This window comes from Typopeltis vanoorti, chromosome 8, assembly GCF_054136105.1.
Source record: "Typopeltis vanoorti isolate ZY-2024b chromosome 8, IOZ_Tvanoo_1.0, whole genome shotgun sequence".
Taxonomy (NCBI): Eukaryota; Metazoa; Arthropoda; class Arachnida; order Uropygi; family Thelyphonidae; genus Typopeltis; species Typopeltis vanoorti.
The window spans coordinates 152,739,785-152,757,444 of record NC_143556.1 but is presented as its reverse complement, the minus strand read 5'-3'; the positions used below and the strand labels follow the sequence as shown (position 1 = coordinate 152,757,444).

Here is a 17,660-nt window from a genome sequence, read left to right as displayed (position 1 = left end):
CATTTGCTGTGTAGGCCAGACGGGAAGGTCGGGAGAGATTTGCATGTCTGAGTATGCAAAAGACCTTGAAAAAAAGAAGGTAGTGCAAATCAGGCTTAGAATTCCACACAATTGCTACTGGCCATCAAGTACTCTGTCAATAAATAAAAATGCTATATTTTGGTAATAACTGTTTCACAAGAAAATTTAAAGAAGCTGCATAAATGCTTAGGATCCCTACATGGTGCAATAAAAATCAAGGCTTGATTTTACATCGAGTATGATCTGTTTCATCAAATATTTAACTGCCATGGACCTAGGATATAGTACACATGAACCACAGAACATGACTAGTAGCAATATTCTAACATGCATACAGTAATGAATATATCATTTGTATTCTGATTTATCAATTTGTTTATCAGTTAAGTTGTAAAAAACATGTAATATGTGAAATTAATTGTCAATAAGCTTATGTTGTGTAAAATTATGTACCATTACCTCGGATGATGTAAGTCTTATGACCCACGAAACTTATCGGGTTTTTTAATTGTTTATTTTTTAAAACTTTTTATTACAATGTGTGTGTGTGTGTGTGTGTAACTGCTATGACACCATGTTTAAGACTGCACAAAGCTCCATAGCTGCATATCATTAACTAGCTGATATGAACAGTGAAAGTTCAAAAATTCATCATACTGCATTTACTAGTGGTAATATCAAATGCATGGCTGGAAATTACTTATTTTATGGTGAATTGTTGCTATATTTATTTTGGCTTAATTAATACTGTGTTTTTTGCCTTATGAGATGCACTGTTGGACACATCACATTTTTCATGTTGAATTTTTTGGGAAAAGAATTCTCTCCAGTATATGACGCATGAATTATGCATCAAATTTTTCATGTAAATATTAATCTTTTTATTTGAAATTTTAATACATGTATTATCCATTTAATAAATAAATAAAAATCATCAAATCATTACAAAATCTGATGTACAATAATATTTATAACATAGGTATGTAATGATATAAACAAAATTATTAATCTTCTTTTCAAGTCTTTATTCATATTCATCAGAAACCCTGTCATTGCTGTCTTGAAATAATAAGTCATTCTCCATGTCGTCAAGAAAATGACTAATTCCACACTTTTGAAAAGATTTTATAATAATTTCAGATTTCACTTCATTCCATGAACTCTTTATCCATTCTCAGACCTGCCAATTTTTGTCCTTCTTTCTCCTACCTGTAGATATTCCTCAAAATTTGGAGATTGCATCCAGTTGACTCATTCCCCCCCCCCCTCATAAATCCTTTAAATGGTTTGTTTATTGAAATGCAGAGGCGAGGTCCTGGGATTACAGCTATTTTTGTGTTCATTTTGCAAAGTCCATTCTTAACAGCTTTGTTTTTTTTCGCATCTAAACTGAGTTTCTGACATAAACTGCCAGGACATCCAGACTACACCCTTTTTTATAATGAATTTAGTTTAATCCTTTATCCAAGTGTGAGCAAGCAAAGTTTGTGCCTGAAAGTATCTTCAGGACTGGGGTAAAGTGGTGCAACTCGTTGCAAAGGTGGAGCAAGCTAACAACACTCCTATCTCAGTATCTCCCATAATGCAAAACACATCTCCTTGCGGATATGTATAATCTTATGCATTAAGAGAAGGGCCACTACCCAGACTAGTTTCAACCTTTATTGAGGTCTCTTCAGTGGGAGCCAGGCCAAGACATAGAGATACCAGGCAGAAGCAATAGCAAGGTCATCTCTACCTATAGGAGTTGCCAAAAGGTGTACCACCTTTTTTTATTAAATTACTCTGGATTTAGAGAAAGATGTTGAAAGTTTATTTTTCAATTGGTTAGACTATAATAAATTTAGTTTAATCCTTTATCCAAGTGTGAGCAAACAAAGTTTGTGCCTGAAAATATCTTCAAGACTGGGGTAAGGTAGTACAACAACCTTGTAGGTTGTTGTACTACCTTATAGCTATCCTAACCTAACGTAACATTATACATATCTGCAAGGAGATGTGTTTTGCATTATGGGAGATACTGAGATAGGAGTGTTGTTGGCTTGCTCCACCTTTGCAACGAGTTGCCCGATACTTTCAGGTGCAAACTTTGTTTGCTCACACTTGGATAAAGGATTAAACTAAATTTATTATAGTCTAACCAAGTGAAAAATAAACTTTCTACACCCTTTTTATCCATAACTTCATCCCTTCCTCATCTATCCATCACTTTGGACGAATATGAATGTTAAACCCCTTTGGGAAATTTTTCTTTCAAAAATTAAAAAAAAAAAATGTGGCAGTTTTGTTCCATTTGCACAGTGTGACAAAACAACAGTATAGTGGGTTTTTTTTATGACCAGAATTTTAACAATAATATTTTCTTTTACCTTTGGAGTCAGCAGTCTTGTTTGAGGATACATCAAAAGTCAGAAGCACTTCATCCATATTAGCTATCTGTGAAACTCGTTTTGCTTGTTGAATAATCATTTTTGTAGACAATGAATACACAGCAACCCAATCTTCTTTGATCGATTATCCAAGTTTTTAATTCATTTTCAATTTCTGGACATTTTGCCAGTTTTCTGTAGAGATTGTGTTTTTTAGAATTTGCTTCTATTAATTGCTGCTCTTCTTTGCTCCAAGTTTGTATCATTTTTTATGTGGATGGAGGCCCAAAGTGTTGCTCTGCTGTCCTATTGCCATTCTTTTTTGTGTACCCAATCACACTATGCTTAAAACACAATCTTAATAATGCGTCATCAGTTTGAATAGCTGCTCAGTCATTAATGGTCATGCATTTAAATTAAAAATCAATACATTATTATATTAAAAAAAAATTTATAACTTATTGATTTTTAATTTAAATGCATGACCATTAATGACTGTGCAGCTATTCAAACTGATCACGCATTACCAACAAGTGATGATGTGCTGTAACTGTACATACATAAAAAAACTTTTATCGGTGTTTAAGACACACCATAAGATGCATTCTACTTATAGGACGAATCCTGATTTTTAGATAAAATTTAGGTACGAAAAAGTGCATCTTATAAGGCAAAAAAAAAGTACATTAAGATTTGAACATCACTGTAGAAGGAGAGTATTGTCTTAGTGACTAGGAACTGGTATCCCAGGCTTTCAAATATGTAATGTTGATAGTATATCATCAATGATTTGCTGAATTTATATATTGATAATTTAACTTCAGCGGCAGCCTGAGCAATTACAAAAATGTCTACTGAGTGGATCAGCTAACAAAAACAAGATCGGGAGTGAACGAAAAATTAAGGAGCGAGTATTATATGGTGATTCGGTAGTAAAAGGTGTAATAGATGAGAGTTTGACAAAATCGTGCTTTCTGGGTGCGAAAATTAATAATGTAAGTGAGGCTATTATAGCACAGAAGCATAAGGTGAAAGAAATGATCATAGCGACTGAAACAAATGATTTAAAAGGTGAAAAATTTGCTATGAGAGAGGACTGGAAAGAATTACTAGCAGTAGCAAAAGGAAAGAGTGGGAGAGTTAAAATAGTCTGTTACTACGGTATGACAGAGTAGAGTTGAGAAGGAGGGCCATAATTGCGAATGACTCTATGCGTAGGTTATGCAGGAGGAGTGGTGTGGATGTGCGGAGTGAGTTTGATGGGAGAAAGGACTTATATAAGGATGGTTTGCATCTGAATGGATTTGGTGTTCAGAGAATAGAAAAATTGTTGCTGAATGAAGTGAAAGTGGATGTGCAGAATCAGGGTAACTAGAACTTTTAGGGAGGGTGGGGATGCTGTTAAGTGGACATGCAGACATCAGTGAGGCAGTTGAGTGTAAGAATGTGTATAATATGCCTGAGTTAGGATGAAGGATAACCAAACCACCAAACCAAAATGGGGTCGTTTGTGTAAGGCATCAAAATAGGGGTGGGGTTAGGGGACTTCTGCACTTTATGTACACTAATGCCAGGAGTATTCAGAATAAGGAGAGGAAATTTTTTGCTTTGGATAGTTCTTCCTGGCTACAGGTTATTGGCATTGGTGAGACATGGCTAACAGAAGATGATATAGTGTGGGATAGAATGTGAGGGGTATAGTGTGTTCAGGAAAGACAGAGAAAAGAACAGGCAGTGGAGTGTTATTGATGATAGCTAATGAACTGCAGCCAAAGAGAATAGAAGTTCAACTTCAGGATAGTGAAAATAGCACATTTGAGGGTATCTGGTGTGAGATTGAGGTCAGCAGAACAAAATTTACAGTTGGATGCTGCTATAGACCAGGCGACGGAATAGATGATGGAGACAGTATTCATAAGCAAATAGACTCAATGAGTGGAGGACAGGTAATTATTATGGGGGTTTGACCAGGTGATGGAACAGATGGTTGAGATGGTATGCATAAACAAATAGAAGCAATGAGTGGAAGGAGCATAATTATTATGGGGGATTTCAACTATGGTAGCATTGATTGGAAGGAGGTGAGGACACATGGGAGGAAGGAAATGAATTTTATGCATTTACTAAGGGATAACTACCTGAGACAGCATGTAATGGAATATACTGGGGTTCAAGAGTGCTTGACCTAGTAATTGCATCTGAGAAATTGACTATTATGAATATGACCATATTGCCACCAATTGATGAGAGTGATCATAAGGTATTCACCTTGGAAATGGCTAAGAAAAGCAAAAGCAGATTATGAAAGGAAATTAGCAATGCAAGCTAAAGTGAATCCCAAACAGTTCTTTTGATATGCTGCAAGTAAAAGAACAAATGTATACAGCAAAATGATTCTAAGGAATGCTGATGGCATGGAGGTAACTGTATCAGCTGAAATAGTAGAATTACTAAGCAAACACTTTGCAAGCATCCAGGCTGTAATATTGCAGGAATAAGAGAACAAATGGCTGATACAGGAATTGAAGTGAATGAAATGGATAGTATATTACAGACTCTTAATGTAAATACATCTGTGTGGGATTGGATGGTATACCAGCTCTAGTCTTACATGAAGCAGCAAAGGAATTGTCAGTTCCCTTGACCATATTGTTTAATTTAAGTCTCAGCTCTGGGTTAGTCCCGAGGGAGTGGAAAGAGGGGAAGATAGTTCCATTGCATAAAGAAGATTCCATGACTGCTATTGTAAATTACCGAACGGATCAGGAATCATTGTCAAGGATTTAGAAATATTAGTCAAGAGCAAAATATAGGAATGGATAGATGAAAATGAGATACTATATGGAGGACAGCATGGTTTTGTGAAGGGTTGATCATGCCTCAGTAACTTGCTCACGTTTTAGAATACATACTGCTGGACTTTGCTAAAGCGTTTGACTGGATACCACATGGAATTCTAATCAGTAAACTGCAGCACATGGAGCATGGAGATGGCTATAGGGTTGGTGAGATGGGTGGGAGGATGGTTGATAGAGAGATATCAGATAGTAGTTTATTCATAATTAAAAGAAACACACGTATTAACCACAGTGAAAATTATCATCATCATTAAATTCCTGCCATGTACCCTCAAGGGGTGTACAGGATATGACAGTACATGAAAAAATTACATCATTACCAACCTCCTATCTACAATTTTCCTCCAAATCAGTCTGTTACTTGTCAAGACCCCAACATTATCAGATCTTATATTTCTATCGTCTAAGGCACTTTGTACCGTATCAATCCACCTATATCTTGGTCTTCCTCTGGGTCGTTTTCCTGCCAACCTGGCAGAGAACACTTGTTTTGCTAATCTTTCCTCTCCCATTCTATTTAAGTGACCATACCATCTGAGATTAGCTCTGCTAACGTATTCCTGGATGCTGACAATGTCAAGTTCTTTCCTAATATCCTCATTTTTAATATGATATTGCCATTGATGCCATCTGTTCATGCCTCTAATCTTTCTCAGGACTCTCATATCTGCAGTCTCTAATCTTTGGTCAAGTGTTTTACTTCTGACCCAGCTCTCAGATCCATAAGTTAAAAATTGGTTTGAACACAGTCTTGTATACAGCTAATTTAGTGTTCCGACTTATTTCTTTCTTATTCCATATGAATTTATTCAATTGACTTCCCACGATACCAGCTTTGCTGATTCTGTTGTCTATTTCTATATTTAGTTTACCATCTTCAGTAAAAATTGTGCCTAAGTAGCTGAAAAGTTTTACTTGTTCCACAGGTTCTCCATTCACAACACAGTTGACATTTTCAATGATTCTGCCTATTTTCATTGTCTTTGTCTTTTTATTGCTGACCTTCATACCATACCTATTACAACAGCTATTCAATTTAGTCAGAGAATCTTGCAGACTTGTAGCGGATTTATTTAGAAGTATAACATCATCCGCATAAAGCAAAGAGCTGACATTAACATCTCCAATTTTGATATCAGGTTTAATACCACATTCCTTCATAATGTGATCCATATAGATAATGAATAACAGAGGGGATAATGTACATCCTTGTCTCACACCAGATTTAACATTAAACCATCTTCCTGTATTTCCTTCAATTCTAACTGCTGACTCACAACTCAAATAAAGACTAAGTATTGCTTGATATAATGCCCCATTGACACCATATAACTGCAGCGTATTGAATAGCTTCTCTCTTGGCACCTTGTCATATGCCTTTTCCAAATCGACAAAACTTAAATACAGATCTTTGTTATATTCCCATGCTTTCTCGACTATTTGTCATAAAGTGAAGATCTGATCCTGACAGCCTCTATTTGGCCTGAATCCAGCTTGTTCTTCTCCAAGCTTTTCTTCCACAATTCTTCTCAACCGTTTCTCAAGTATACTTGCATAGATCTTGCCAGGAACACTCAGTAGGGAAATACCTCTGTAATTCTCACATTCAGTTTTATTTTCCTTTATATATGGGTACTATAAGAGCTCTACTCCAATCATCGGGAATTCGTCCCTCTGTCCATGCTTTCTGAACTATGCAGTGCAGCCATTGAGGGTATCTGAGTACTACATGAATCTCTTATACCACCATACTTCAGCATTTCTGGTCGAATATCATCTACTCCTGCTGCCTTTCTACATTTCAAGCCTTTGATGGCTTTTTTTCTACTTCAAGTATGGATATATATTCCTGACTGCATGCCTGGTCAGTGTTTTTTATCACTGTGCTGTCATCACTGCTTGTTTCATTTAGCAGTTTTTCAAAGTAATTACTCCATACTTCAAGGATATCTTTTTCTTCTGTTTTCATTTCACCTTTATCATCTCTAATTCCTTTTACAGCACTCTTTCCTCCATTCCTAAGCTTCTTCAACAACCTCCAGAATATTTTGCCACCTTTTTGATATTTCTTTTCTATATTCTTGCCAAAGTCCTCCCATGACTTTTGTTTAGCTAGTTTTACACACTGTTTAGCTTTCTTACATTTGTCTCTGTATTCTGTAAGAGTAAAAGCTGACTTATTTGCCAGGAACTTTTGATATGCTTTCTTCTTTTCCTTCACTGCCTCTTTAACTTCCTGTGTCCACCAGGGAGTTCTGATTTTTTTATCCTTGCACACAACCTCACCACATGGCAGAATCAATCAATGTTTCCTTCAGAGTTTGCCACTGAATCTCCAAGGTTTGATTCCTGTTCTCAAACTCTTTCATTTTCTTTTCAATAATATTTCTGTATTTTAGTCTACAGTTCACATCTGAGAGCTGTTCAACTTTTATTCGCTTTAAAACTTTCTTACATGTTATTCTTTTCAATATGAAATTCAATTTTATCCTGCTCAAGACTAAATAGTGATCACTTCCAATTTCAAATCCTCTGTACACTCTGGTGTCCTGCACCAGGGAGAAAACATCACTATCAACAATAACATAGTCAATGAGACTTTTCTTATTCCTAGCCTCTTCTCTCCATGTGAATTTGTGCACATTTTAATGTTGGAACATGGTGTTAGTAATAACCAGTCCATGTCCTGAGCAGAAATCCAACAGATATTTGCCATTATTATTAGCTTTGCTCTTTTCTCCAAATTTTCCCAAAATATTTTTGTATGTCTCACAATTATTTCCTACTCTACTATTTAGATCCCCAACAAGGACCAACTTTTCTTTTTTCATTGTGTCAGTTGCTTTTTCTAAAGCCTCAAAAAAATTCCTCCACTTCTACCTTAGTAGATCCTTCTGTGGGACCATAGGCACAAATAAGTCTCATTGTCCAGTTCCCCATTCTCATATTTGCCCACATTACTCTACTTGAGACTGACTGCCATTCAAGAAGTTTAGCCTCGTATTTTGTGTTGAATACTATAGCTACTCCTTCTTTTCCTTGATTGTCATTGCCTGAATATAACATTTTGTATTTATTGCTCAGAAAGATCTCACCAGTTTTGGTCTTTTTTGTTTCAGTCACTCCTATCATGTCGATCTGGTACTTATCTAATTCCTCAGCTAGCTCCATTTCTTTGCCATTCAGGCTTCTTATGTTGATAGTACCGATCTTTAACTCTGGTGATGTCGAGTTGGGGTTTGTTTTCAAATTTGTTCCAGTAGCTGACTTTTCGCTGTTCGCCCTGGTTCCCTGGCAAAAACAACGGGGGCCTTGTTTAACCGGGCGACTCCCCAGCCGGCATGAAATTTTGTCATGTTGTACCATCATTTTTTATTTTGGTTTAACCAATAAGAATAAAATTTGGTCGGCTAAATCCCAAATTGCCAGCCCATCCTCGTTCGTTCAGTATCAAAGTAGATACCTAAATATGTGATTTATTTAAATAAAAAACTTAATTTTGTTTTAATTTGGATTAAATGCCATCTATTGTAAATATTATAATAAAACTATTTTTTTTTTGAAAAATAGTATAAAGAAGAGTGAGTCAGAACTGGAAGTTGTAGCATTGGATGTCTGCTCTTTGCAGATGACCTAGTTCTGCTTAGTTCTTCCACAGATGACCTTCAAGTGGACCCTGGATAGGTTTGTAGCTGTTTGTGCAGATGCTGGAATGAAGATCAGTGTGGCCAAAATTGGAACATTTGTGTATTTCAAGACAACCATCCCAGTGCATGCAAGTGGAGAAGTTGGGTCTATATTCACAAATGATGGAAAATGGGACGTAGAGCTAGATACTAGAATTAGATTAGCAAGCTCAATATTGCAGGAGCTTGGCTGTTCGGTAATATTGAAGCGGGAGTTAACCCAGAAAGCAAAGCTGGCTGTCTTCAATACAGTATGTCCCCATCTTCACCTATGGTCATGAGAGTTGGGTAATGACAATTTGGACACAAATCCAGACGGCTGAAATTAGGTTCCTACGAGGGGTTGCTGGGCTAACAAGACTAACAGAGTTACAAGCTCTGTAATTCGAGAAACCCTCATTACTTAATCGCGGCTTCTCAGTGAGAGATCAGTTACATTGGTACAGGCACCTGGTCAGAATGCCACAAGAGAGGCTCCCTCAGCAGGCCCTTTTTGCCAAGCTAGAGGGTGGGAGGCCACAGCGAAGTCCAAGGACTTGCTGTATAGATTATATCCAAAACCTTTGGTGGACACGTTTGAGAATCCCACCAGAACACCTGGTATGTTGCCCCCCACAACCCAATTAGGAAAGGTGGGCCTTGAGCTGTATGTTATGTCTTTTAATGGTAAGAATACATAAAATTTATACTTACGTTCTTTTAGTCCCAATGCAGATGCGAGGATCCCTTCGTCCTGTGTCATGTTTGGTAACAACTGCTTTATCCTCCTCCCCTGTAATTGGATGAAAGATCCAATATTATTTTAGAGCATTCTTAACATTCATAACAAGAATGGCAAACTAATAAAACAGTATTTGATCAGTCCCAGGTTCATCTGAAAGATTGATTCAATCCACAAATTTACAAGAGTGCAATACTGAATTGGCTTTTCCAATGGTCTTCTTCTGCATGTGACAACACTAGTCAGTATAAAATTAATTTTACATGCACAAATACACTTTTTTATTAGTAATAGTGGATATTAAATCTTTTTAATGAAAGGTCATTATTTACACATTAATATATCCTTCAGAACTGATACAAAGGCTTGATTTGCAGGGGTTTTTAATGACTCCAAACTTCTGCCAAGACAGATAATGAGGGTGTATATGAATATCTTCTGGTGAAGATAGGTTTTCTAGTAGATGAAAAAACTCAAGATTCATTTGAGACACTCCAAATATGATGCATTGATGGAGCTGTTTAATTAATATTTAAGTATTTCTCAGTGTGTTTTTATCCATTAAATTTTTTGAAATAAAGACAAACTTAATATCCAATTACAATTATTTAATATCATATGGCACGATAATGTACAAATATGCATGATTAAGAATTTTAAATGAAATTAAAATCATTTTTGCCAAAATACAGCAAAGTGGTGCCTCGTAGTTCGTATTTAATTCGTTCCAGAAATCCATTCGAACTATGATTCGTCTGAATCAAGATTTTACATAAAAAAATGATGGAAAGCGAAATAATCCATTCCCATATCCAAAAATAAATTTTTTTAATTATCTAATTTAGGTTTTTTAATGTTAATATAGAAAAAACTTAATGTTTGGCACTGACTATTTTCTGGGTTATTTTTAAAATAACCCATCACATTGTCATCAAATAAGTTGATATGCCTGGTCACTCACTACTGTCTTATTAGGATCCATTTTCACAAATGCTTGAGAATACAAGAAATTTGATTCACAACTGTGAATCAAACTCTAGAATGTTAGAAGTACGAGGCACCAAATATTAATTTTAATTAATTACCTCAAAAAGCGTTTCTCCAACGAAAAATTCTGGTGATTTTAGAATATTTTCGTACAAAAAGTGATTGGCAATTCTAGCCAGGCGAGCAGCAGTTTTTGCCTCTTGGTCCTGAAAAATAACACTTTATATTAGTTGAAAAAAGTAAATTTGTTTTTTCTCAAAATTAAATTTAATAAGATTGATTAAAAACATTTGTAACTAAATTCTCCTTCATTCCCCATCTTTATCTAACAAAGGATTGATATTTTCCTGTACATATGTATTATGATGAATATAAATAATCTTTTATTAACTGAGAGGAAGGGAACTTGACCTTGTTCTAGCTCAAATTCTCATTTCATTTCTTATTGAGTTTGATTCTGCTTAATCAGTGTTCAGATAAGTCACCCATAATTTGCTTAGTGCCTATCAGCATAATTTAGTAATGGATTACATCAATACAGTGGAACCTCGGTTCCCAAAGGCTGTTCGGAAACGGAATTGTTTGAAAACAAACAATTCCCATAAGAATTAATGTAAGATGGATTAATCGGTTCCTGAAACCCAGATTGTTTATTTAAACCTTTACAACAGTACTTCATGGATAATATCATATACAAACATAATGAAAATGCATAAAATCTTACATAAAAAGAATAAACGTGATAAAATAGACAAATTGATAACCTCTTTATCTAAGACATGAACACCATTTTCATGTTTGGATATGATTTCTTTTTCATCTCATGGTTCTAACAACTTTTCTTTTTGCTTTGCTGCTATAACTATCCTTCTGTGGCCACATGGTGGCATAATTAATAATAATTTATGAAAAAAAAACAACACAGAAAATCAAGAAAACTTGCTACAAAAATCAAGCAGGTGTTTGCACTGAACGAAGGATAACTGCTTTCCCACCTTAAAGCTCAGCAGGCCGGGGCGTTTCGGTTTGACAACTGAGGTTCCACAATATGAATAAATGCTTCTGTTTAAAAATCAGTAAAATACTTACACGTTTTCTGGATTTAATGTCGTCTAACTCAACATGAACCACGGCTGGTATGAAGATTACAAAGTCTTCATAACCTAGATAGAAAAAGTATGAATTAGCACTTGTTATACTTGATATAATATTCTATGAAAAAGAATAAACTTTTTAATAGAAACAAACCATCTGACATTTTTGATCTGAAAACACACCCCAACTCAACATCACCAATCAAGATCGGTACTATCAACATAAGAATCCTGAATAGCAAAGAAATGGAGCTACGTGATGAATTAGATAAGTAACAGGTCAATGAAACAAAGACAAATTGTGGATCTTTCTGAGCAATAAATACAAAATGTTATATTCAGGTAATGTGATGCTAATCTTCTTGAATGGCAGGCAGTCTCAAGTACAATGATGTGGGCAAATATCAAAATGGGAAAATGGACAATGAGACTTATTTGTGCCTATGATCCCACAGAAGGTTCTACTATTAGAAGTGGAGGAATTTTTTGAGTAAGCAGGTACTAGTTATGTCTTAAGATGACCGTCTCCCAAATCTTATGCAAATTTATACAGCCATATTCGTTTTGGAGTGTTTCAAGGCTTCTAAGAACAATCTCTGACATAAAACTTCTGTGCCATATTGATTCTGTGTGCATGGATATCCAAAGCACGGTCTGCTAGGCCTGACAGGATAATGGTGCTGGAGCATCACTTAAGCAAGATTATGATGAAAAATAAAATTAAAATTATAAATCCATTTTTTCATTGTCAGGCTGAGAACTTTTCAGACCACCCTCATATTTACACTAGCCATACTTAGCACACAATCAACTTCAGCTCAGTTATCTTTAAACAATATGATTCCTTATAACAAAAACAGAAATTTAATTTAGGAAATCCCATTCTAATGAGAAGTAGGTAGTGAACATCTCTTGTTGCCATATGACTAATGCAGAAATCTATGTTCTTGCTAAAGAGCATGATTTTGTTATCACCCTCAAAAAAACCTAGATTTTACATCCATAATGGCTATAAGACTGGCAGCTTATTCCATTCATTCACCACTCTCCAAGTAAAAAACCTATCTCTAACACCCCTGCTAACCACATTCTTGCACAGCTTCCATGTATGGCCCAGTCCTCCCACCACCACCAGTCCTATTCTGAAAAATATCTTCTGGATTAATCTTATAGAAACCCTTCAGTAATTTGAATGTTCAATCATATCACCCCTTTTCTGCCTATTAACCAATTTTTGCAACCCACAAATCTTCAACCTGTCCTCAACATTCATTCCACAGACCTGCTATCATCTTGGTCACTTGTCTGAGTCCTCTCCACTGCCTCCCCATTAAAAAAAAACCTGGCACCCATATCTAGGCACAGTAGTCTAGATGGGTCTTATTAAGGCTTGATACAGAGGAACAATAACTTGTTTGTCTCTGCTTGTTTAAGCATTTTTCAGAAGGCAAGTGATTTGATGAGTTGATTTATCCACTTTTGCGATGTGCCCCCTAAACTTCAACTCCCTATCCACTCTCACTCCCAAATTCGTGGCCTCAATTTCCTGGAGTACGGTTCCACCAATGTGATATACTACTGCTAATCTTTTCACCCCAAAATGCATAACCTTACACTTTGCCACATTAAATTGGCATCCATTTTCCTTAGCACAGTCCTCCAAACTATCCAAATCAATCCACCTATATCTTGGTCTTCCTCTCGGTCGTTTTCCTGCCAACCTGGCAGAGAACACTTGTTTTGCTAATCTTTCCTCGCCCATTCTGTTTAAATCACCATACCGCCTGAGATTAGCTCAGCTAACGCATTCCTGGATGCTGACAATGTCAAGTTCTTTCCTAATATTCTCGTTTTTAATATGATATTGCCATTGATGCCATCTGTTCACATCTCTAATCTTTCTCAGGACTCTCATATCTGCGGTCTCTAGTCTTTGGTCAAGTGTTTTACTTATGACCCAGCTCTCAGATCCATAAGTTAAAACTGGTTTGAACACTGTCTTGTATACAGCTAATTTAGTGTTGCGACTAATTTCTCTCTTATTCAATATGAATTTATTCAATTGACTTCCTACCATACCAGCTTTGCTGATTCTGTTGTCTTTCTATATTTAATTTATCATCTTCAGTAAAAATCGTGCCTAAATAGCTGAAATGTTTTACTTGTTCCACACGTTCTCCATTCACAACACAATGATTCTGCCTATTTTCATTGTCTTTGTCTTTTTATTGCTGACCTTCATACCATATCTATTACAAGAGCTATTCAATTTAGTCAGAGAATCTTGCTGACTTGTAGCGGATTTATTTAGAAGTATAACATCCGCATAAAGCAAAGAGCTGACATTAACATCTCCAATTTCGATATCATGTTTAATACCACTTTTCATAATGCGATAGTAGTGGAGAGATGTAGGGGATATTTATGTCCCAGTGGATCTGGGCGTTCCTGATGAACCACGGGGCGTCCAGAATCATTCGCAGGCATTTGTTCTGTAGTCTTTGTAGCTTGACGATGTTTGTCTTGGAGGTATGGCTCCAGGCTGGGGAGGCATATATGACTGGGACGGATCATTGTCTTGTACAGTATTTTATTGAGCTTAGTTTGCTGTGTCTGTTGATCAAGGGGTATAGCTGGGCAATAACTTTTGAAGCTTTGGTGCATATGCTCTTGATGTGACTGAAGCATAATCGCTTATCAAGAAGTGTTCCTAGGTATTTTGCTTCAGTTTTCCAGGGGATTTTAGAGTTGAACAGGGTGATGTCTCCTTTGGGGGATGCTCGTCTTCTTGTGAAGAGTATCGTTGTACTTTTCTGGGGGTTCAATTGCAGTCGCCAGTCTTCGCCCTGAGCCGGTCGGACCCCAGCCTGACCGGCCCAGTCCTCAGAGCCAATCCTTGTCCTGAGGTTACGGATCCGTCTTGCCGACTTCCCTTACCTACATTATTCTATCGACTAGAGGCTGTTCACCTTGGAGACCTGCTGCGGATATGGGTACGGTTCAGCACAAATCACTCTCTCCCTTGGAATTTCAAGGGCCGACAGGAGTGCTCTGGACACCACAGGAGGCACGGTGCTTTACGGGGATAGCATCCCTATCTCCGGACAAACAGATTCCAGGGAGCCAAACCCTTACAAAGAAAAGACAACTCTCCCCGGGACTCCCGTCGACTTCTCAGAGTTCGGTTGCGTTACTGCACTTGGCCCCAGAGGGGCCGATCTCCGTGTCGTTCAGGAATATTAACCCAATTCCCTTTCAGTCTACCGGCAGGACCAGCTCTTCGCAACGTCCTGCTTTGGAACGGATTTCACCTATCCCTTAGGGCCGACTGACCCATGTTCAACTGCTGTTCACACAGAACTCTTCTCCACCTCAGTCCTCAAGGTTCTCACTTTTATGTTTGTCATGTTGTATATGTGCCAGTAAACATATATCATCTGCAAAATTCAGGTCATGTAGCTGTTCTTTTAAATTCCACTATATTCCTTTTGTTTTTAATGGCATTTCTTATAACTCAGTCTACAACAAGAAATATTGTTAGGGAGAGAATGAAGCCTGGATAGAGTATAATCACTGTTAAATCTATTTTGAATAGTTCATTTGGTAGTACTAGCTGCTTTTCCATTTTGACATTCTTTTAGTACCCTTGTAAATATAAAGCAATGACTAGTTTCACTAGTTTTCACAATATTGTGTACTTCTGATTGCTACAATAAAACAAATAAAGAGCTATTAACATGGAGATTTCTAAATAACAAATTATATTTAATTCATCACATGACAGGGGGGGGTTGAACACAGGAATAAGATCACGAGCATAGATCATTGTTACAACTTATGACATTGTCTCATATCCTAAGTGATCTATGTGTAGATGGCCATGGTTTTTATTACACTGGGTCAGGCATTGTATCATTTCACTAGCCTCTTTAAATTTGTGTATGTAAGTATTCCATGTATGGTATTTTTGATTTTTGCTATTTGCCAACTGGCTTGATGATTTTCATTGTTGGTGTGAAATACTAAATCCAGATTTATTCTCTTGTTTTTTTCCTCCACATCCCTGACATTAGTTTTGATGGATTTCTCTAGAATGTTCTATCTGTCAAATGTGGCCAACTTAAGTATCCTAAGATACTTAGGATGAAATATTTACAATTAAATATTTAATTTCACTGTGGTTTATACATGTTTCTTCTAATTATGAACGCACCACAGGTTTCGTTATTTAAAAAAAAAAATATTAACCTAGGCCTGTATAAAGTGAGATTGCAAATGTTAGTTGATGATTGATTCCTATGTATTATATAGACTAATTTGAATATAGGGTGGCACAGGATAATATAAATTTCCTTATATTCGGATCAGTATCAATCAGCATCTAACAAAATAAAAATGAATTTAAAGAAATAAGAATAGATCCAACTAACCAACATAAATGGATCAATTAGCAAGATAGGATGATACAACAAGAGGTTCTACCAATCGACCAACCTTTGCTGGCGATAATACTTCATGCTGATCATTTATAAGAACATAATCCATTTGATTAAATATTGTACCATCTAGGAATATCCATGCCCATTTTATGGATGTCTTTCTAAAGAAAACATGAAGAGGATATAACCATATTTTTACTTATAGCAAAATGGAACCATTGGAAAACTTTTTTCCAAATTGTTCTTTGATAAATATCTTCCTGTCCAACCTTGGCATTGCAATTCTCAATAACCAATTTTGTGTGTTATTAGATGGTGCTGATACATGTCTATTTTGAGGAAGAAATCCCATTTTTCTATATCTTCCTTTTCTTCTGTTGGCACATGAGCATTTATAATCCATAAATTAAAATATTTTCTGAATCTTATTGAACATAATTTTTCATTCAGAGGTCTTAAGTCTAAAACATTTTTTTAATGTCTCTATCTACTCCAAATTCATGTTTTTCTGATTCTTTCCCAAAATTGTAAAATTGTAAAAAATTATAAAATTTCAGATTTCTGTTCAAATTCATCTTGTTTCTTGTACTGCCACTAATTTTAATTTGTATTAATGGATTTTTGATATCAGTGCTTTTAAGTTCTAATATCTTATACAAGGGTGGTTCCATGAGTTTCTGAACTTGTAGAGGAGACAGAAAGAAAAGAACTGTGTCACTTTTCAACATAATCTCCCTTTACTTCAACACACTTGTCACATCTCTGAGTTAACATTTCTATGTCCTTAAAATAATAATCTATACTTTTGTTTGTAAAATGGCCTAAATCTGCATCTTTCACCTCACTGTCACCTCCAAACTTTCTTCCTCCAAGGTCTACTACCTTCAGTTTCAAGAAGAGGTAGTCACAGAATGCTAGATCTAGGCTGTACGTGATTTAATCTCCTGGAATCCAGTCCTTCACAACAATAACCATATGGACTGCAGGCAAACACCATGACTCAGCATTCCTCATCTCTTCTCCTTTATGACATTGAGCAGTTAGTGCAGGAGTGAAGCATAATATTCTGCATTCATGGTAGTATTCCTTTCCTTGAAGTCAATTAAGAGAATTTCCAGCAATCCCAAAAGTGGCTTGTATCAATCTTTTGGGTGATCCTCTTTCCAAAAGGGAGTCCTTTTGGAAAGAGGATCATAATAAATGACCATGGTTTCATCCCTGATGACAATGGATTCCAGCACTTCGAATTCCCTTCAGTTCAGGAGGAGGACTCATGGTCCTCCTCCTGAACTGAAGAGAGAAGTCAGGGCACCCACCCCTTGCAATGATCTTCATCATATGAAGCTATAGAAAGTCCCAACCTTGCTGAGATTTCTTTGAGCTTCAGCTGTCTGACATTGAGCAGTTCCTCCTCAATGTGAGATATTTACCTTGGTCATCATGTCCACAGGCCGACCATCACGAGGATCATCTTCGATGCTCTCT

General features: G+C 36.4%; 1 protein-coding gene across 3 annotated transcripts in view; it reads left to right on the top strand.

Moving 5' to 3' along the window:
• Positions 1 to 10,253, top strand: part of LOC150104441 (uncharacterized) — a 328,160-nt gene extending 317,907 nt beyond the window's left edge. For 2 of the 3 annotated variants that reach the window (XM_090397017.1, XM_090397015.1), the window contains one exon: positions 8,819 to 10,253. In XM_090397017.1, the coding sequence (XP_090253143.1) occupies positions 8,819 to 8,885 (67 nt within the window). In that variant the 3' untranslated portion in view covers positions 8,886 to 10,253. The remainder of the gene's footprint in view (positions 1 to 8,818) is intronic. The other variant, XM_090397016.1, reaches the window with a different exon arrangement.
• Positions 10,254 to 17,660: the final 7,407 nt, after the last annotated feature.